General features: G+C 46.2%; 1 protein-coding gene across 4 annotated transcripts in view; it reads left to right on the forward strand.

Moving 5' to 3' along the window:
• Positions 1 to 22413, forward strand: part of plce1 (phospholipase C, epsilon 1) — a 74851-nt gene that overhangs the window by 44241 nt on the left and 8197 nt on the right. For 3 of the 4 annotated variants that reach the window (XM_084485882.1, XM_084485879.1, XM_084485881.1), the window contains 17 exons: positions 89 to 202; positions 456 to 592; positions 929 to 1167; positions 2218 to 2279; positions 2678 to 2843; positions 3220 to 3327; positions 6708 to 6824; positions 8072 to 8230; positions 8368 to 8506; positions 9136 to 9177; positions 12896 to 13020; positions 13238 to 13355; positions 13795 to 13932; positions 14967 to 15317; positions 18075 to 18238; positions 20882 to 21143; positions 21491 to 21609. In XM_084485882.1, the coding sequence (XP_084342008.1) occupies positions 89 to 202; positions 456 to 592; positions 929 to 1167; positions 2218 to 2279; positions 2678 to 2843; positions 3220 to 3327; positions 6708 to 6824; positions 8072 to 8230; positions 8368 to 8506; positions 9136 to 9177; positions 12896 to 13020; positions 13238 to 13355; positions 13795 to 13932; positions 14967 to 15317; positions 18075 to 18238; positions 20882 to 21143; positions 21491 to 21609 (2560 nt within the window). The remainder of the gene's footprint in view (positions 1 to 88; positions 203 to 455; positions 593 to 928; positions 1168 to 2217; positions 2280 to 2677; positions 2844 to 3219; positions 3328 to 6707; positions 6825 to 8071; positions 8231 to 8367; positions 8507 to 9135; positions 9178 to 12895; positions 13021 to 13237; positions 13356 to 13794; positions 13933 to 14966; positions 15318 to 18074; positions 18239 to 20881; positions 21144 to 21490; positions 21610 to 22413) is intronic. The other variant, XM_084485880.1, reaches the window with a different exon arrangement.

Here is a 22413-nt window from a genome sequence, read left to right on the forward strand (position 1 = left end):
GTGTTTGATACTTACTTACATTAATTGCTGTTGTTGATTGTGAGTTGTTGATGTTGTTGTTGTTGTTGTTGTTGTTGTTGTTTACTAGTGCATGGAGCAGCCGGTCGTGGCACGGCAGGTGCTTCAGAGGCTTCCAGAACCTCATGATCTCAGACAGCTCCATGAGCTTCATCGAGTTCGTGGAGCTCTTCAAGTCCTTCAGGTAGGAGCCTACGACCTCGACGGGACCAGTTCCTCACTAAGACCTCCACCTCGATGGGCCCAGTTCCTCACTAAGACCTCCACCTCGAGGGGACCAGTTCCTCACTAAGACCTCCACCTCGAGGGGACCAGTTCCTCACTAAGACCTCCACCTCGATGGGGACCAGTTCCTCACTAAGACCGGAGGCTTGTGGACAGGGCCACGTTCGGTTGGGTGATCTTGAAGAGTGTGTTTTGTGTTTTTATTATGCCAGCATCCGCAGCAGGAAGGACCTGAAGGAGCTGTTTGACACGTTTGCTGTGCCCGTGAGCCGGTCCGGTCCCGAGTCGGCGCCCCTCTACACCAACCTGCGCATCGATGACCTAGACGCGGGCCTCCAGCCGGACCTCGGTACCCGTCCACACGCTGACCCACCACACGCTAACCTACCACATTAGAAAGATATCTCATACTGACACGCCCCCGTGCCAACATGGCTCACGCTATCACTCCAACATACCACTTGCGGACAAAGCTCATGCTAATGTAGCCCATGCTAACATTCATCGTTATCACATAACCCAAATATATTACCCAAATAATATTCAAATATACTAAATGCTGACATACATAATGCTAATATACTACGTGTTAGAATAGAACATGATGTTACACAGTAATATAGCGCATGCTAAAATACAATTTTCTCTGTCTCTCTGTCTCTCTCTCTCTCTCTCTCTCTCTCAGACCTGTTGACCAGGAACGGGTCAGACTTGGGCCTCTTCATCCGAACGCGGCAGCAGATGACGGACAACCAGAAGCAGATCTCGGACGCCATTGCGGCGGCGAGCATCGTGACCAACGGCACCGGCGTGGCGAACGCCTCGCTCGGGGTCCTGGGCATGGCCATCCCGCAGCTCAACGACTTCCTGGTCAACTCCCAGAGGGAGCACCTCAGCTACGACGAGATCCTCAGCATCATACAGGTAATGCAATGGAGCCCCAACGATATACAGTTGTGTGGAGGAAGGGAGAGTGCCGCGTGGAGGGGGTGGTGAGTGTGCTACGTGGAGGGGGTGGTGAGTGTGCTACGTGGAGGGGGTGGGAGGGTTCTAAGTGGAGGAAGTGTTCTACGTGGAGACAGAGGTAGAGTTCAAAGTGGAGGAAGTGTTCAAAGTGGAGGAAGTGTTCTACGTGGAGACAGAGGTAGAGTTCTAAGTGGAGAGGGCGGTAAAGTTCTGAGAGAAAATGTAGGTAGAGTTCTAAGTTGAGGTAGAGTTCTAAGTGTACCTGTAGATAAAGTCGATCAATAATATACAGGTTTTGACTGCAGTTCTAAGTGGACATAGGGTTCTAAATGGTAGATTGTTGGGTTTGAGCACAGTAGGGTGTGGGGGGGGGGGGGAAGCTGTAAATGTTGCGGTACAGCTACTTCCAGTAAAGGATGTGGGTTGTGGCTGTTAATGGACGAATGGCTACCTTGAATAATAAACCAATAACTCTTGGGGGTAGAGTTGAAATAGTAGCTTGAGAGTGTGTGAGGTTTGTGAGGAGAAAAGGGAGATAGGGTTAGATTCAATTAGTTTAATGATGATGATTATTTATTTAAACACTGCAGAAATAACTACAAATTCATGGATGGATGGATGTGCAGAAACGACAGATGGAAAGATGAGCGGGAATGCTTGGCCAAATTGATGAATCTAGAGGAGTAAAGGAGGAACAGAATCAGACTGATAAAGGCACTCCGACAGAGAGAGGAGACAGAGGAACTAGAGATGATAGAAGATGATTAGGAGAGAGAGAGAGAGAGAGAGAGAGAGAGAGAGAGAGAGAGAGAGAGAGAGAGAGAGAGAGAGAGAGAGAGAGAGAGATGAGAGAGAGAGATGAGAGAGAGAGAGAGAGAGAGAGAGAGAGAGAGAGAGAGAGAGAGAGAGAGAGAGGTTCAGAGGAAAGGAAGTAAGGAAGCTGTAAACAGGAAATGACGGAGTGGGTCGATGACTTTAATGAGCTTTAATTAATTTTGTCTGCTTCAGAAATTTGAGCCGTCGTCGAGCATGCGACAGATGGGCTGGATGTCATTTGAAGGCTTTGCCAGGTTGGTAGTGTTAGTATTCATATTACAGTAAAACAACTGTACTTCTGTTAGGAATACCACTCTATTTAAAATGTTAACAATTTAGATGTTTCAAATAATAAAATGCGAGAAGTTATTGGCAATTGAGTCCATTTTTTATTTATTTAATTATTCAATTAAATGGTTACACATTGTTACTACATGCTATTATAATTAAATTATACTTCATTCAATATATTTTACCTATAAAACATATATCATAGTTTTTATTATAATAATGGTTACTTATTTAAATCTGGTTATATCGTTTCATATTCTCTCAGTGCCTTTCTTTGCTTTGCATTCACTCACTACCTCACTCACTCCCTCCCTCACTCGATCACTCACTCACTCACTCACTCACTCACCCTGTCCTCCAGGTATTTGATGGACAAGGACAACTGTGCGTCGCGTCACGAGGAGTCTCAGGTGGACCCCGTGGAGCTGCAGTACCCCCTCTCCTACTACTACATCGAGTCGTCCCACAACACCTACCTGACCGGACACCAACTCAAAGGGGAGTCCTCCGTGGAGCTCTACAGCCAGGTGGGGAGGGGGGGTGAGGGGTGGAGAGGTGGAGGACGCACGGATGATGAATCATGGATGGATGGATGGATAATGAATTGATGGATGATGGATGGGTGGATGGATTGGTGACCTGTTGATGGATAATGAAGAAACAGACAAACGGATGGCCAGGCAGACAGACAGTAGGGCATGCAGACTGACTTCCTGATGTCATTACCATTGTTCTCAGTGGCTGATACAATTTTGATTTGAAACGGGAGGGTTAGGTCTGCTTCTCCATCTCATTGAAGAACGCCTGGATGGATTCACTAAGAAATTGCAGTTCCGCTCAAAATTCCTCTTTCCCTATTAACGCAACGTTGTCCTCCCCCCTCGGGTTGCCGTGGTGATGCAGGTCCTTCTGCAGGGCTGCAGGAGCGTGGAGCTGGACTGCTGGGATGGGGATGACGGCATGCCGGTCATCTACCACGGACACACCCTCACCACCAAGATTCCCTTCAAGGTATATGAACCACACACACACACACACACACACACACACACACACACACACACACACACACACACACACACACACACATGCATGCATACACCCATGCCACCAAGGTAAGATCAGGGACTCCAGAAACACCCCAAAACTTTAATCGAATACATTGTCTTAATCTCACGAGGGCTTGTGTGCTTTGTTGGCAATTTATAAGTGTGTTTCCAGCAATGTCCACATTCGGTTTAAAGTGAGTTCATACAGTATTATTTACAGTCTATGTATGTGACACACTGGAGCCCCACTGGCCAACCAGTATATGATCTGTTTTTTTTTTACTGTTGTAGAGCTAGTGGGATTCACATCTAAGCAGTGATATGTATCCACTTCTTTGCCACTTCACATCTTTGCCTATATAGGGGCAGTTCAGTGGAACACGTTAGATAGGCAAATTAAATTCATTTCCAGCCTGAATTAATTTAAAAAGAGAATCAAGGCCTGGTTACTAGAGAGGGTAGCTGAATAGAGCAAGGAGCCAGCTACCTTTTTCAATTTCAATTTTATTTAAGAAAAATGTTTTTCATTTTTTATTGTCACACACTCTGTGAGTGTCTTGTCTTGTCTGTCTTGTTCTGATGTTTTATGTGAGGACCACAATGTTAATAAGTCCAGGACTTTTTGTGTTTCAATCCTCAATTGTATTCTTATGTCTCTTCGTGTGTGTGTGAGGCACTTTGATGCAATAAATAAATCAAATCAAATCACGTGGAACATTTTGAAACGTGAGACGTCGCCAGTTTAATTGTGTTTTGGCTAAGTGGTTGTCCAGTGCAGGGTACTTGGCCTTGTGATTGGAATACTGTGTAGAGGTATTGACCAAACAATGGCTCTATAGATAGGAGTGCTGCTGCCTGGCAGGAATACACCGCTAGACACACGGGACTCATATCGGTGATCATGTCTTTAGTTCCCCGCGTCACATCACTGTTACATCGCAGAGCGAGAATATACAATATCTTTCATACTTAAAACATTAGAAATTTTTAAAACCCACCTCAGTCAGCTACCACCACAAATACAATCTAATTCTGTGGGAAGCACCGTAATGTGTACATTATCGTTGTAAAGTTACGACAACGTTTAACACATTCACAAAGTAACTTTTATTACGGTTGTTTTGTCCATGGCAGCAGATAAGAGGCAGCAGAGAGAGAGAGGTCGTGTTTTCCCGAAGCTCTGCTAGGCAGTGGCAAAAACTACTTAATTCATCGTTCAGGTCTACTTTATTTTATTTTATTTCATGATCATAATACTTAAGTATATATAGTTTGTTTCCGTCAACCTCCATTGCTCGATTCAACAATACATTTTGGCACTTTGACTACCGGATCAGACCGCAGCAAAAGCCTTGGACTTTCCTATCGCCAACATGCCTCTGTACTCGGATGTCTCAGGCATGGAGACTGGGAAATGCTCAGACTGCACCAAACTGCAACAGACAGTGGCTTTATTTGAAACGAGGCTAGCAGCATTAGAAAAATGCAAAGGACTTCTCCAGGATACAGTGCCAATGGGTGAGTTTGCTGAGCTAGCTCAGACAAATACACAACAAGATGATCAAAGCTACACTGTATCCTTCCCGAAGCTGGACAAGAGAGAGACAGTTCCAGCTACCTCTCACTGGCACAGAGTCGGTGCTAAGCCCAAACAACATTCCAAAGTGAATCAACAAGTTCACTCAACGCCAAATGCTAAGGTTCCCAAATCTAAAGTAGCATGTATCAGCCGGATTAGCCAATTGCTGAAGTTAACCATGCCACTGAAGAACCGGTTCCTGCCACTCCAAGAGTCCACGAACGCACCTGCCACCCATGCACCCCTAAGCCCCGAGATGCGTCCAGACGGATAGTGTGGACAGAGACCGACCATGACCCTGTCGTCAGAGAGGCCAGCTGCGCATGCATCTGCCACCCGTGCACCCCTGAGCCCCAGGATGCGTCGGGACGGACGGTGGGGACAGAGACGGAACAAGAACCAGTCGCCACTAAGAGAGTAAACAAAGGGAAACTTAGACGCACTGCTAACCTCTCAAATCTCATACCTATTCCCTTCAAACCAAAATCAACCTTAAAGCCTATCAATAACACCATCAGGATGGGTCTACTTAATGTTAGGTCTCTTAATAACAAATCTTTTTTAGTTCATGATTTTATTACCACTTCTCAACTGGATTTTATGTTCTTAACTGAAACATGGCTAGAACAAAATAACAGTGCAACCGTTATGATAGAGACAGCTCCTCCCAACTATAAGGTACAGACATACAGACAAAATCAAATACTGTCAAAAAACGGTATATCAATGAACATTCTAATGTACTTTTTAAAAAGGCCATCTCCTTGCTACCACCTCTCAACCCATGTTCTGCTGATGATTTTTTAGAAAACTTTAATTTGAAAATTTTGAAAGTCATAGATGTCATTGCACCTTATAAGGTTAAAGCGATTTCTGGAAAGCAAAAGGCACCCTGGAGAAAAGCTGCTTTTGTAACAGCCCAGAAAAAAGACATACATACAATTCTAGAAAAAGTTCTAGAAAAAGACCAAAAAATTTGAACATATTACACCAATTCTTAAATTGTTAAATTGGCTCCCTGTATGTCAGAGAATTGATTTTAAAATCATGTTGCTAACCTATAAATCCCTACATGGTTTAGGGCCAAAATATTTAACTGATATGCTTCCACTACATAAGCCTTCTAGGCCACTAAGATCCTCTGAGACCAATCTGTTAATTATCCCCAGAGTCAACACGAAACATGGGGAAGCATGATTTAGTTACAATGCTTATCTATTTTTTATTTTATTACTAACTTTGCCTTTATTTTCTCACTTTCTAAAATGCTTCTTTTTTTTTAACTTTGCCTTTCTAAAAATGTTTCTAAAATGTGTTTTCTTTAACTTTGCCTTTATTTTCTATCTATTTTACTTTTTACTTATCCATTATTTTCTTTTATTGTACGACAATGTTTATATGTGAAGTACTTTGAGTCTGCCTTGTTTATGAAAAGTGCTATATAAATAAAGTTTCCTTGCCATGCCATGGATAACAGCGCTGGGTTTCCCAAAATTACATTATCTTCGATGTTCGGGTTATCAAGTCAACGTCATGTAACCTAGCTATTTCATTAAATAATAAAGTTGATAATACATTAACACGTCCGTGAACAAGATTTCTGCATGAGTGTGCCTACTTTACAAGGTATTATGTTAATGTACTGATTAAGAGACCCCTAGTGGCAAAAACGACATATTATACCTTTTATAAGTGTCAAATAAAACACAGCCTTCATCTATAAATCTTAAAATCCTGTCCTGTTCCTTCTCGTGATTCCACAGGACGTGGTGGAGGCCGTAAACCGCTCAGCGTTTGTTAACTCCGACATGCCCGTCATCCTGTCCATTGAGAACCACTGTTCCCTGCCTCAGCAACGCAAGATGGCCGACATCTTCAAGGTAGGACGCACAACCCTGGTACCCTGGATGAAATCCATTGTGAACAAAATGGCACCAAAATATCTCAAAACAGTTTTAACTTGTGAGAAGCACTTTATCGTCATTTCTAATCTGTTATGATTTGGGATTAATTATAATCTAATAATTTCCTAGATTTCCTTTCGAGATGGGCTACTAATAAAGTGGTCTGATAAGAGTCGGGAAGCAATGTCTTTTTATGCTTATTTGTAGTCCTCTGTAGAAGCAGGTCTGTTTATTTGGTGTTTGGATTTTGTTTGGATAAAGGAGCTTGAGGCTTCCTCCCAGGAGGGGGTCCCTCTGAGGATTCGGACAACAATCTGTTGTCAGAATCTCTCTCTCTCCTCTCTCTCCTCATCTCTCCTCTCTTCCCTCTCTCTCATCCTCTCTTCTACTCTCTCTCTCCTCTCTTTTCTCCTCTCTATTTCCTCTCTCTTCTCTTCTCTCTTTCCTCTCTCTTCTCTCTCTTCTCAGCCTTTCCATCCTCTCTTCTCTCTCCCTCTCCTATCTTCTCTCCTCCTCTTAACTCTGACCTCTCTCCCTCCCTCCTCTCCTTCCTCCCCTCATTAAAGGGCAATGCGAGTGATTACACTATCGCAGCAGTCCCCCTTAGCTAAAACGTCTGCTGACGAACAATCTCATTCGTCAAAATGTCTTCCGTGTGCCAACTCTGCTGAAAAACGTTTAACGTGAGTGTGCCCTCGACCACAAATGTAAGTGATAGCATTATAGCATTTTTTTTTTTTCTTTTGGAAATCAATACGCAAAGAGTTTGTGAATGTTTGGGAACGAAAACAAGACGGTGAATCACCATACAAGTGCTTTACAAAGTGTCACAAAGACCAAAGCACTGCTGCTCTCATCAGCATTAGTGGCAGGCTCACTCGTGTTAAACGCTCAGAGGGGTCCTCTAACCTCGTTAAATCATTCAGCTCATTCCAGCCCCGTGAGACCATCCTCACCAGATCACATTTCAGTCGCTCTCTGAAGACCAGTCTGGCCTCGCTCCTGTTCTAACCAACATTTAAAAAATTCAAAAGCGGACGGACCAATCTGTGCTAGAGTTTTAGTTCATGATAAAAGAAAATACAGGTGAAAGTGTGGCGATCGACAGAGAAATCAAAACCGTTTATCTGAAATAGTTAATAACGATGTTCAAAAGAAGAATAGAAACAGTTTTCTGCCTCGCCGGCGTCCGCCACTCAACCGTTGACGTCTTCCTCTCCCAGGCGGTGTTTGGTGAGCGTCTGGTGATGCGTTTCCTGCTTGAGAGCGACTTCAGTGACGACCCCCTCCTGCCCTCCCCCCTGCAGCTGAGGGGGAAGATACTCCTCAAGAACAAGAAGCTCAAAGCCCACCAAGCACCTGTGGACATCCTCAAACAGAAGGTCAACACACTCACTCATGCACGTTACAAGATGCTAACAAACAGAATAACTTTAATATTAATATAAAATAAACTAGTCAGTTGTAAGTAATGCAATACGAATACGCTCTCACTCTCTCTCTCTCTCTCCATTCACAGGCTCACCAGCTCGCCCACATGCAGGCCCAGGCTAGCAACGGGGGGTCGCCGGGGGCGGGCTCAACGAGCAACAACACCAATGAGGAAGAGGAGGAGGAAGAGGACGAGTATGACTATGACTACGAATCTCTCTCAGACGGTAAGGGGAAACGCGGTACTTTCATCACCCGCATCCGTGAATCAACCATTTTAATATGAGGAGGCCAGGCACACCTACTTTTTTTTTTTTAGGTTTTGTTGTGGTTCAAAAAAAGATTTTGCCCAAATATTTGGTTAACTAAAGTGCAACCCAATATGTCTAGTTGTACAATGAGAAACTGGGTCAAAGCTGACTTGGTTAGTGTAGATACCTCCACATGTACGTGCTGAATGTCCATGTGCTGTCTTGGATCAGTTTAAGTGACAACTTTGTTGTAAGACTCTGTCAACCCACAGGAACATTTTACAGTACTGATTTAGTACTCTTTAAAGTACTCTTTACAGCCGGGCGGCCTGCCCCTTCCGTAGGTGCACTATTATGTGCAGGAGAGCCCTATCACAATGACTGGATATACAGCTTTTGTCTGATATGCATCACACCAACGTCCCTTAACAGACTGGTTCCAACTAGTTCAAACCGGTTGATACCGGCAGAAGCCTCTCCCTGTGTCTCTTAAGGATTTTCCAGTTACAATATTTCCTGTTATTTCTTTGATCCCTTCATACTTTGCATTCTTTTCAATCCCTTCCTTTTCTTATCCTTTGTTTTCGTGCATCTTTCCCATGTAGCTGATGTCCTCATGGCCTCTACCGCCTCCTATAGCCTGGAAGGTAATTACATGGTGTTGTGAACCATGGCTCCCCGCGCTCATGGTGATCAGATCGAACCATATCCATGTTTCATATCATTTTTCCCCTGAAATGGTCCCGGTTGTTGTTTTGAATCTGTTACACATTTTTTCTGTAACTAATATTCAGCAACCTACATAAATATTTCATATTGACGTAAGCCGAGAGCTGCCATGGCTGGTATAATATTTCTTGTGCTTGTTTTGTCGAGATGACGAGAACCTCTTTAACGCCTTCATTATGCCAGGATTACGACAAAACCAAAGAATTATAGTTAATATACCACCCATGGCTGCTCTCAGCTTCTGTAAATATTTACCATCTGAACATACACAGTTAACAAATATCTAGCGAGCGATATTTGTACGCTTTGCTCGTAGATACTTCCTCATCATTGTGTCAGAATCATGCTAGCAATCTGTAACCATGGCGATGGGCATTTGCGCTTTCCCATTGAGCTTCTTTTGACAAAGCTTCATGGTTTATGCATGTCGGTTGCTATGACCTACAACGTCTGTGCACGCCGCCACCCTACCGTGCTCATGTCTGCAAATCATCGTGGTGTGTGTGTGTGTGTGTGTGTGTGTGTGTGTGTGTGCAGGGCTCAACGTTAACTTTTTGCACCACATGTCCTGTAGGGCAAGTGGCAGTACATTTTTACCTTTAACAATTAACCTGTCCCCTCAAATAGAACGCGATCGGAAACAGTTTTACTCTGAAACCACATTATCAACCAATTACCAACCAAATTATCAAGAGGCGTTATACCCCTGCGGTCTGATTGCGATCTGACTGAAGTGAATGAATGTGTGTGTGTGTGTGTGTGTGTGTGTGTGTGTGTGTGTGTGTGCGCGCGCGCATATTTTCGATACATTCACAAACCGATTGTTTTCCCTCGCTATATAAGTATACAACGAACCGAAGAATGAAATCGTCCTCCAAACATTGTATATCGTGTTTTGACAAAGGCAAATAGGACGAAGGTAAGGTAAGGATTTTTACTCTAAACTGTCCTGAACAGTCGTTGATGTCGATTTTTTTGTTGAAACAACGTCGAAAACATATACAAGGGGATCATATGTTTCAGTTTAGGCATTATTTAGTATTAATAAAAGGTAATTCAGGCGCAGGTAGGGGTTAGACAGTACAGAGACAGGTCTAAAGAGCAGGTAGTGGTAAGACCACATCACCTTCCTAAAGGATGCTTACAGTGAGAATGGGAAAAGCCCTTTCCGAGTCGACTTTTGTGCTGGGGTCTGAAACTCAGACTACTGAACAAATCCCACTAATTATGCCATTACTGTCAATGCTGTCGCAGCTCAAATCCATGTGCCACCGTTTTATGGATGTTGGCCGCGTGGAGACGTGTACGCCAGTACAAGCTTGTCACAGATTGGCACGTAAATAAGACGGTCTTCAAGAGCAGACAGATTTTTTCTCAAGAATTAGTCCCTCTCTCTCACAAACATAACACACATGCAACCAACCACACACGCACGCACACATGCACACACACACGTGCGCACGCACACACAGAAAAACAAGCACACAGGGATGTATGTCAGCCCCAGCAAAGTGTGTGTGTGTGTGTGTGTGTGTGTGTGTGTGTGTGTGTGTGTGTGTGTGTGTGTGTGTGTGTGTGTGTGTGTGTGTGTGTGTGTGTGCGTGTGTGTGTGTGTGTGTGTGTGTGAGACCTTGCTAGAGCTGGGCTTCATATGGAAACCAAAACAGAGCCATCTGGTTTCTCAGGCCCCTGCTCTGCCCCGGCACGACACATCCACGCCGTGGAAAGCCCCCCCCCCCAGGCACCCGGGCCTTGTACTGTACGTGCCCCCCCGTACCCTGTCGCCCTGCCCCTAGCAGGGCTTCACACGGCCGGCCCCCCGGGGCCTTGGCTGGCTCCCTCAGACGCTTCACGGCCCTCCCGAGTAGTTCATATTCGGGGGGAATGATGCCGGATGGGTGCCTTTCTGTCTGGCCTTCACGCCCAGACTCTCCCTTTCATAGGTTTCGATTCGTTTGTTTTGACGGAAGCAAATAAAGTCCGGATTGACTTTCTTTTGTGGATGTCGGAGTGTATTTAGAGAGGGGGGGGGGGGAGGTTGTTTTTAGATGGAAGCACTTGAAGTAGGGCACTCACAAGTGCATGAAGGCAGCTGTAAACAGCTGCATGACATCCCCTCGTCATCCCCTTGTCTTGCGAGGCTGGTGGGGACCCCTAAGCGGACGACCGTGCGCAGCCCAGAATGTGTGGCCCCTTGGATGGTATGCAATAGCAAGCGGTCCACTAGCTAGCGCATGCTCCAGATCAGTAGCGTGTGGTGACCCTAAATTTCAGCGGGGCAGAAACTACTGGCGTATGACCACACCCACAATTTACATGTTTTTTTTTTTATCATGTACATAAACATACAGGAGGAACGCGGCTGTTGAGCTGCCCTGCCCCAACATTGCATGACACGTTAAACCTCTAGAATCGCCACCATCATCCAAAATGTGATGTCAACAGACCAAAAATAGTCAGAAAGTCTACAGAAACTATAGATAGTTAATGTGACAATCACCTTATTAAAAATAGACTTGGAGCAATGATTTACTGAGGAACAATTTTTTGGGAGCATGCTTTTGCAAGTAGTTCGCTGCCCCATCTGCCCCATCTGCCCATATGGACGGCACACGCCTGTATCCAGATGGCAAAATGGATGCCTATTTGAAGAGAGGTTGTGTGAGGAGATCTGCCAACAGACAGACGGCATTGTACTCATGTGTATTTCCTTTCTGGATGCCCATGCTTAATTAATGTTAATATGATGATATGAATGGAAACTGCGAGCGCGGAACGCAGAAAGCGTGTCGGAGCCTGAAAACCGTACCTGATCTGATGCTTTGGGTACAAGATAAATGCTAGTGTACGGTGATAATCTGGGTCGTCTGCTGCAGACCTCTCCTATTAGTTCACAGTAAAGGAGCTATTCTACTCAGAGACTCTCGTGTTTGTTGTGGTGTGTCCATCCGGCAGATAAGGGCCTTGGTGGATATGGTTTTGGCCGTAACGTGGCCGTAATGTTGAGTATATCTAGAGCAAGGAACAGCAAACTCCGTGCTACTGCTCATGTTTACAGTGGTGAGGGGGAGGGGCCGACAAGGGCCCTCTGCCTGGAAATGCTGTAACACAGTCCGGGGCCAATATATAAAATAAACTGGGGGCAGTTGTTGCTAAGAGATGAGTGTCGAGGAACGACAGTGGTTAAACGTTTTTCGCCTTGTTCAATACGGTCTTCAAACTTGGTTCCGCTCCCCTGGAGAGTTCACTCCCCTGTCCCGATAAATACTGATAAAGACCATATGTTATACTACAAATTAAGAGCGCTCCATCTGTCCTGTTCTTGGCGCCACGCTTCAGCTGTTCTAAGTGTTTTAGTTTATATGGGGAATTGTGTTTTGGTGGTATCCAGAAAGATGGAATGTCTCCTCGCTTAAAGCCGCCTCGCTGTCGTCCATCCCGGACCGGAGCTCTTTGTATCATCCTCTTCGGGTCAGTGATGGCCCGTTCATCTGTGACTCCGCCTCAGATTCCCAGAGGGGGCACTGGGATCACTGGTGATCGCTGTCCTTCATGGTGCGCGTGTGTGTGTGTGTGTGTGTGTGTGTGTGTGTGTGTGTGTGTGTGTGTGTGTGTGTGGGCTGGTCTTGTCTTCAGACAACATCCTGGACGACAAGCCGGAGGGGAAGGGCACAGCGGAGAAAGAAGAGCCACCGGCGGCCGACGAGGTTCCCAAGAGAAGCACCAAGAAACCGGAGAGGGCGGCAAACTGCAAGGGAAAAGTAGGCTGACAACGGAAAGTCAGAGTCTGTAGACTGTATGAACATCGCACCCCCACTATGGTCGGCTATGTGGGGGTGCAAGTACTGCTGGTTACTCCATTGATGATCTGAGGGTCATGCGGGTTTCAGATTCGAGGTTATAAAGGTGTTTCCTACCTATATCCACCGTGTGTTTTTGTGCGTGCGTGCGTGTGTGTGTGTGTGTGTGTGTGTGTAGGTGTTTGACATGGAGTTGGGGGAGGAGTTCTACCTTCCTCAGAACAAGAAGGAGAGCCGGCAGATCGCCCAGGAGCTGTCAGACCTCATCATCTACTGCCAGGCCATCAAGTTCCCCGGTAGGCTCCTCCACCTGTCTGTCTGTCTGTCTGTCTCCGTTCCAACTGTATGTCGGCCTCTATCGCTGTCTGTCTGTCTGTCAGAGAGAGAGAGAGAGAGAGAGAGAGAGAGAGAGAGAGAGAGAGAGAGAGAGAGAGAGAGAGAGAGAGAGAGAGAGAGAGAGAGAGAGAGAGAGAGAGAGAGAGAGAGAGAGAGAGAGAGAGAGAGAGAGAGAGAGAGAGAGAGAGAGAGAGAGAGAGAGAGATGAGGTTTATGACAGATTGATGGATGTTCAGAGGAAAGGAAATGGTGGAGTGGATCGATGACTTTTAATGAGCTTTAATTAATTTTGTCTGCTTCAGAAATTTTGAGAGAGAGAGAGAGAACACAACTGGTGATGCTGTTGTTTTAGTTTTTCTTCTGTTTGTTTATGTGTGTTGGCATGCCCGTGGGAACCAGGCCTCTCCACACTGTCGCCGTCTGACTCGGGCCGAGGGAAGGACAGAGGGAAGAGCAGGAAGTCCATATTTGGAGCTGCCCCTGCTCGCATTAACACGCTGGGAGACTCCGCCCCCCAGACCCGCCCCTCAGGGAAAGGTAGACGGGGCCAACAAGTGGCGGTTTTATTACTTTATTTTACATTCAAGTGGATTGTATTGTGTGTGTGTGTGTGTGTGTGTGTGTGTGTGTGTGTGTGTGTGTGTGTGTGTGTGTGTGTGTGTGTGTGTGTGTGTGTGTGTGTGTGTGTGTGACGTTCATGAGAAGCAGCCTACACCCGCATGTCCTTTTCGTGGTGTATTTAGACTTTTGAAAAATGATCTCTTTGACCTTAAATAGAGAAATCCCATACTGGACACCCACGGAGACACTGACCCCCCCCCCCCCCGACCCCTGAGCCCTGACCCCCCTCCTCCCCCGTCACCCCTGATGGTTGGGATACAGTTGGCTCTCTTTCCCTTCTTCTGGTCCAGAAGTCACTCGCCCTGGGACCTGTAGGAGAAACAACAACAACGATAGCACGACATCACACAGCCATCCCAGACGTCCCACCCCCTGACCCAATCAGAACCCATCAGACGTCCGCCCACCTGACCCCCATCTGAACCAATCAGACGTCCGTCCCCCTGACCCAATCAGAACCCATCAGACGTCCGCCCACCTGACCCCCATCTGAACCAATCAGAGTAGCGATCACGGCACCAAAACCACTATTGTGAACGAGCTTACAATCACACAGACAGACAGACAGACAGACAGACACACAGACACACAGAGAAATAAGCGACAGTTCTTTCTTTAACATTTATTTCCTGACTCACCACTACACCTCCTACACGTTCCTCATCTCCCCAACTCCTTGCCGCTCCCCCCTTCCCTCGCCACCCCCTCTGCCACCTAAAGACAGCCACCACCCCCCCCCCCCCCACCGCTCCCATCATGCTCCACGCCACCTTGCACGGTTGACACTGTCGAAGGTGCATGTGCACGTGTGTGAACTCTTGAACGTGAGGGTACACACTGTAAAACACGTGGTTAGAGGGAGGTTAGAAAAGGCCCACTCACAGCGAAGGCAATCACTTCACCACTCCTCCTCCTCCTCCTCCTCCTCCTCCTCCACCTCCCCCCTCCAGGAGGTGCGGAGTGCGTGCGTCTGAGCTGGGAGGAGCAGCAGCAGCAGCAGCAGCAGCAGACGCAGACGCAGCAGGCCCAGCAGCAGTGCCAGACGTCGCCGGTGCCCACCAGCGTGCCCGCCTCCCTGAGCTCCATCATCCGCACGCCCAAGTGCTACCACATCTCCTCGGTCAACGAGAACGCCGCCAAGCGCCTCTGCCGCCGCTACTCCCGCAAGCTCATCCAGCACACGGGCTCCCAGCTGCTGCGCACCTACCCGGCGGCCACGCGCATCGACTCGGCCAACCCCAGCCCGCTGGCCTTCTGGCTGCACGGAATCCAGCTGGTGGCGCTCAACTACCAGACGGACGGTGAGCCGGCGCGCGGGGCCGTCATCAGGCGGTAGCAGACGGTAGCGGTGTGGGGGAAAAGGTTTTGGGTTGTATTTGGGGAGTATAGAGCCGAGTGCATTTTGAGTAGTTGAATTGGAACGCGTTATGTTGCGGCGTGTCGTGACGCGGCCGTTAGCTGTAGGTTTGAGTTCATGTTTCGAGTGTCTTCGTTTTATTTGGGTGAACGCAGAACGCACAGTTATTCGTAATGAAATGCTTGGTTTTCCTATGGGCCTATATAGTCTTTATATATATATAGGGATATATATATATATATATATATATAGGGATCGACCGATATGGATCTTTTACGCCCGATACGGATATCGATTTTTTTCATCAGCCTTAGCCGATGACCGATATGCCGATACTGATTTTCTTGAGCCGATATTTGGAGCCGATATTACCCTGGAAATCCAGAATTCTCGCGAGAGCACAATTTGAATTTGCTCAGCGAGTCACTCTGGAAACGAGCAATATACTCACTCCCCAATTCCCCTGCCCCAGAACATTAACCAATCACATCGGTGTATCTGATTTAGGGCGGGGCCAAAAGCGTTGCTGTTTTACCGACCGGATACGGCAAGAGTCTTATCTATTGGTTAGCTCTGCTGGTCTGGATACGTCACCCCTTGTATTCTTCTGATTGGTCGTAGTGTTATCCAATTGCGTGCAGTGATATTTTCAAATGCATGCTTGGTGCCGCCCCTCGAGTTGGGCCATTTTCATTACTCGTTGCCGGACCCTACAGCTTTCTAGATGTGTGTCTGGATTTCCAGGTTAAGCCGATACTGCTTTTGATCCCTCAATTTACGTCACAAAAATGACACAATTATGATAACAAATGTTATAAGTCTCAATTTAAAAAAGGAAAAAATAAATAAAATAAATAAAAATGGCCAATACGATACACGTAAAAATCGGTCGATCACTAATTTAAATGATGGGTTAGGGTTAAAGGACAATTCCGGTATTTTGAACATTGAGGCCCCTTTCTGGTTTGTCTAGGATGAAATAGAGTGGTTGACACCGAAATGTTGACAATTGATCCCGTCTCGGGTATTTGGCTCATTTAGAATCGCCCCTGCCTGCTTCAGAATGGCGGTTTATGAGCATTCACAAACCTGTCCTTAAAACAACCCTAAACGTTAGTTTTCAGAAATGTGCAACTCACCGAGTGGTTAGTGGTGTTCGTTGATGTTCCAAATCAAGTATCGTAGTGAAATACAGTTTCTGTCGTGTTTTTTGGGGGCATTTTGTAAATCCATTGATTTCTGTTGGAAGACTCATTGCACGTTGACCAGAAACGGAAAGAGGGGCTGGTTGTAGTCTTTTCGCTCGGTTCGAGCCCTACTGTTGATGCGGAGAACCGAGCGAAAAGACTACAACCAAACGTAAACAGCCCCATTTCGGTTTACGGTTCCGGTCTGGTTTCCGTTTCAATGGGATTTACAAAATATAACACGACAGAAACTGTATTTCGCTACGATACTTGATTTGGATCATCAACGAACACCACTAACCAATCTGTGAGTTGCACATTTTGGAAAACAAACGTTTAGGGTTGTTTTAAGGACAGGTCTGTGAATGCCCGTAGACAGCCATTCTGAAGCAGGCAGGGGTGATTTGAAATGAGCCAAATACCCGAGACCAAAAGTCAAAACTTCTCTATTTCATCCTAGACAGACCAGAAAGGGGGCAAAATACTGGATTTGTCCTTTAAGTGTTAAGGACAGGAGCAATGTAATTCAACATAAGAAATATATATAATATATACTATAATAAGAATATAGTATAACTGTACAAAAATATGTCTGACTTGAATTTCTTTCATGGCAGTGTGAGAAGCACAAGGCATTTCTGGTTTTAGTTGGAACTTGTACGGCGCTCGCAATTTTAACCTGCCAAGTCATAATGTTGAAACTAGATCAGTGAGCCCTTAAAAAAAAAAAGACTTTGAATCACCCTCCCCCTGCCAACTTCCGACCCTCCAAACAGCAGGTTATCTCACTCTGAGGAGTATTTAGAAGACACCCTTAATCTCTGGTCTCCTCCGCCTCTCTGTGATCTCCACCTCTCGGGTGGGGTGGGAGCGATTTTCCATTTCCCCGAGCCAAACTCTCCCCCTATCATTCCTCCTGACAGAAGAGAAGCAGGAATTTGAGATAAACATTTAGCAAAAGCAACGCGAGTCATCTCCTGAAGGGAGGTAGGGTGCATGTAGTGGGTTTGGACCCTCCCTACCTCTGGCAAGACGAGGTCAGCTCTCGTTGAGTCCTCTGGCATCTCCTAGACTCAATAATGTTTCAGAGTGATGGACTTTCTTTTTTTGTCTTATTTTGCTCTTTCTGTCTATAACTATTTATCTTTATTTTTTTATTTATTTTAGATGTGAAGGATCTATCTGGATGATTCACATCCGCTTTGTCTCTTTCTCTCTGCTCCTCTTCTTAAATCTCACCATTTCTACCTGAATTCCTAAGTAAAGTTGACCAATACCGGTCGTTAAGATGCTTCTTATAACACATATAATACATATTATGATACAAGGTTGTTGATGTCCGAGTCAAGAACTCAGTCAATGAAGGGTCAATGACTCCAGGTATAAAGATTCTGGATCAGGATATTCAGCGATGATTTCTCACACCCTAAATCTTCTGGATCCTCAACTAATGTTCCCACTCACTGTGTGCGCCCCCCCCCCCCCCCCCCCCCCGCCCCGCCGCGCCCCGCCAGATCTTCCCCTGCAGCTAAACGCGGCGCTGTTCGAGGCCAACGGCGGCTGCGGCTACGTGCTAAAGCCGGCCGTGCTGTGGGACCGCTGCTGCCCCCTCTACCAGCAGTTCTGTCCGCTGGAGCGAGACGTCGAGAACATGACCCCCATCACCTACACCCTCACGGTAGGAGCCTACGTGGAGTTCTCCAGTTCTCAGTTCCCCTCTCGGTTCCCCAGAAGTCAGGGATTGCTATCCGGGACTTTACACACACACACACACACACACGCGCGCGCACACACACACACACACACACACACACACACACACACACACACACACACACACACACACACACACACACACACACACACACACACACACACACGCACACACACACACACACACACACACATACATACATTCTGGCTGTGTGTGTCCACATCACGGCAGTAAAAGTGGTTTGAGTGTTTATTAAATAAGGGGCCGTATGTGCTTGCATGAGCTGTCATGGAGGCCTCCCATTTAGCTGAGAATTAGAGCAGAGTTTATAAAAGGCTGTAAGTCGTAAAGATGTTTTGAATGAGGAAGTAGGCTTCAAGGCTGAGGTTCTTCACGGCTTTTGAAAACGAAAGCTCGACATGCCTTGAAGATAGCTTTGCTGTAAAGCTAGCTATGACTCTTAAGACAGCAGTGATGTAAAGCTAGCCATATCTTAAGCTAGCTGTGTTGTTAAGCTTGATGTTTCACTAAGCTAGCTATGCTGCTATGCTTGTTGTGTCCTTGCGCTAGCCGTGTCGCTGAAGGGTAGGGACAAACTTTTTACGAAGGTCCAGGTAGCTACCGAGAGTTTACACGCCTGTTTAACCAGTCGCGCGGGGAACATGCAGCGTTTTGTTTCACACCCTAAAGCCAGCCCTAAAATAAAATGTAGCCTACGCACCCCGCAAAATCAAAAAGGTGTATTTCCAGTTGGCTGCAATACACCAACCACTTTTCAACTTTGTAGGGTTTTGCAACGATTTTATCTCATCTCATCTTCAAAATTGCTTATCTGGGGTCGGGTCGACTTTGTCACATTGTTAAATAGCTTCTTTTTTTTTTACATACGTTAAATGGAGCTGACTATGTCTTGTTTCCGTTTCCGCAAACGTTTGTGGTTGTGAATGCTGTACTGCCCCCTTGTGTTCATGTTAATGTGCGGTGGAACTGTAAATGCATGCAGCTCTGCAAAGATCTGCATTGTGTCTCAGAGTCATCTTCACTATCTCGGGGTGTGAGTTCAGCTCAAGCTAGCCGTGTCTCTATGCTGTCCCTAAGCCGGTCCTTGAGCAGTGCAGTCTCTTGAGACATAACCATCTGTTCACAATAAAAAAGTAGTATGGCAACACTCATAACAGCAGTGACCTTTCACTGAAAACAATGACCTGGTTACTCATAAAGCAAAATGAAAAACATTTTTTAAGATTTAGTCATAGTAATGACTAAAAACTTATGAAAGTATATAAATTAAAATAGGCACGGTTAAATTTGTGAATATGAAAGTTAATTATTGTTTAGGATGAGGGGTAAACCTGTCATGTGGATTTCATTTTTAGGGATTATCCTTTATGAGCTGCAAATGATGGTCTCATAAAAACTATGATCCTTCATCTTGTAAAGTCCAGCATCTAAAAACAGAGTTGACCTATAGTCTAAACCTCATAAACTTTGTGTGTATGTGTGTGCATTTTTGTGTGCGTGTGTGTTTGCGTCAACCTGTGGTAACCTCACACCCTGTAACTTTCTTGTTGATATCATCGGTGGACTCTTCATTCCCCTCATTCCCCCTAAACAGAGCAGATTTGATTGAGAGGATTATGAAAATATTGGCTTTAAAAAATTACCTACAGAACAAAATGTAAACCCAATGTCTAGAAATGCATTTAACTTCTCATACACTCTCTTCTTCCCTACGCTTTACCTCTTTTTTTGTATTCCTCGTCTGCTTTTAACTCTATCCATTCCTCTCGCTGCCTTCTTGCTATTCTCTCCCTCATCCCATCCGCTCTCTAATTATCTCCTCTTTCATCTCTCCCTCATCCCTTCATCCCTCTCTATCTCTCCTGCCCTCCTCCTCTATCTCACCTCATCTCGTCTGTCTGTCTCTCTCTCTCTCTCTCTCTCTCTCTCTCTCTCTCTCTCTCTCTCTCTCTCTCTCTCTCTCAAATAAGTGTATTATGTATATTTATGAGCATAGTTGTTATGTTGTTGTTGTTTTTTTTACCGTGGCCAGTGCAAAAATGTACTTGTTGGCTGTTATTGTGGATTTGTCGCCCTCTTCTGTTCTCTGGAGGCCACACATCCTGCAGCAGCTGTGCATTATACAACAGTTAGTTCCGAAATGATATGTGGACAAAAGGTATTCCTCAAGTGCTGAGATAGAGTATACAAAAGGTATTCCTCAAGTGCTGAGATAGAGTATACAAAAGGTATTCCTCAAGTGCTGAGATAGAGTATACAAAAGGTATTCCTCAAGTGCTGAGATAGAGTATACAAAAGGTATTCCTCAAGTGCTGAGATAGAGTATACAAAAGGTATTCCTCAAGTGCTGAGATAGTAAAAAAATAAAAAAATAATAAAGAAAATACATAATGATGACAATCATGGACATGGCTGTGATTCTCTTTGGTTCTCAGCCTGTGGCCTCGTACCTACGACCGCACAACAGCACTCCGGGGAGTGCTCAGGGGACACTGCTTAAATTCTTAAATTCGCCCAGCAGGTGTGGAGTTTGTTGTCAGTTTGTTGACGTGGTCTCCTCCCTCTCCCTCCCTCCCTCCCTCCCAGGTGATCTCCGGTCAGAACGTGTGCCCGGGCAACAGCGCGGGCAGCCCCTGCGTGGAGGTGGACGTGCTGGGCATGCCCGTGGACGCCAGCCACTTCCGCTCCAAGCCCATCCACCGCAACACGCTCAACCCCATGTGGGGCGAGAGCTTCCAGTTCACCGTGCACTTTGAGGAGCTGTGCTTCCTGCGCATCGCTGTGGTGGAGAACAACAGCTCCCAGACCACGGCCCAGCGGACCCTGCCCATCAAAGCCCTCAAACCAGGTGAGGGGAAAACACAAGAGTCCACCGGAAACCACCCCCGGAGCGGCGGCCGTCGGCCTTTCTGCATTCAGCCCCTCTTTGTTTTGATTCAGCGGGCCTTTGATTGAGTCTCGGGCTCCCTCGTATTTGTTTGACTACTGCCCATTGCTATGGAGCTGAATGCATGAGAACCCATGAGACAGAGTGCGGTGAGCAAAAGTAATGGATAGCAGCCCCAAGGCTGCAACCGTATATGATCCGTTGTAATAATTTGTGTTCATATTCTTTGGGATTCATTATTGTGTGTGTGTGTGTGTGTGTGTGTGTGTGTGTGTGTGTGTGTGTGTGTGTGTGTGTGTGTTCTTCAGGTTACAGGCACTTACAGTTAAGAACTCAACACAATGAGTCCCTAGAGGTGTCCGGTCTGTTCATCTACAGCCGCAGGACCGAGGATGGCCCCGCAGGGGGTGCTGTTCCCTCCTCTATGGTAAGACCACCACCACTAGTCCAGTGAAATGGTGTCTATTAGAGCGTGGAAACCCGACCCGAGCCCGACGGGACCCGACTGTACCCGACGGGCCGGGTCGGGTTCAGACGAATATTTAGAAATGATGCTCTGGTTCGGTCACATCTGTGCTATAAGGAGTTGGAGTTGGCATGGGCGTTGCTTTTGTGTTAACGTTAATTTTACTTCGCTGGGGACACTCGTGTTCAAGTTTCATACCTGTCCCACAGAACCTCAGAACCTCTTGTGTCCTTTTGTGGAATTGATCGTCATCGTGGCCTTTTTTTGTGGGCCTATTTGAATTCAAATTTGTTATGATTCTGCGCAACAAGCGCGCGGTTACAGCGAGCACTCTTGTGCTCTGTTAACGCACGCTTGTTGCGCTCATCTGTTGACATTTTCAAACGCCTTGCAGTCGTTTAATAAAAGCGTGCTTTCATACACACAAACGTAAACGTTTCATTAGTATGAGAAAAAAATAGACTTCAACTGTGTCGGGCTGGGGTCGGGCTCAGACATATATATCTTGATGCCTGTCGGGCCCGGGTCGGGCTCGGTTACTTCTCTGTCGGACGCGGGCCGAGCTCTGACAGAAAAATGCGTCCCGTTCAGCGCTCTAGCGTCTATGACGTGTGTGTTCTGGGTTGAGTGATGTCTATTAAGATGTGTGTGTAGTGGTGTCTATGACGTGTGTGTTCTGGGTTGAGTGATGTCTATTAAGATGTGTGTGTAGTGGTGTCTATGACGTGTGTGTTCTGGGTTGAGTGATGTCTATTAAGATGTGTG

This window comes from Micromesistius poutassou (assembly GCF_964030765.1).
Source record: "Micromesistius poutassou genome assembly, chromosome: 21".
Classification (NCBI taxonomy): domain Eukaryota; kingdom Metazoa; phylum Chordata; class Actinopteri; order Gadiformes; family Gadidae; genus Micromesistius; species Micromesistius poutassou.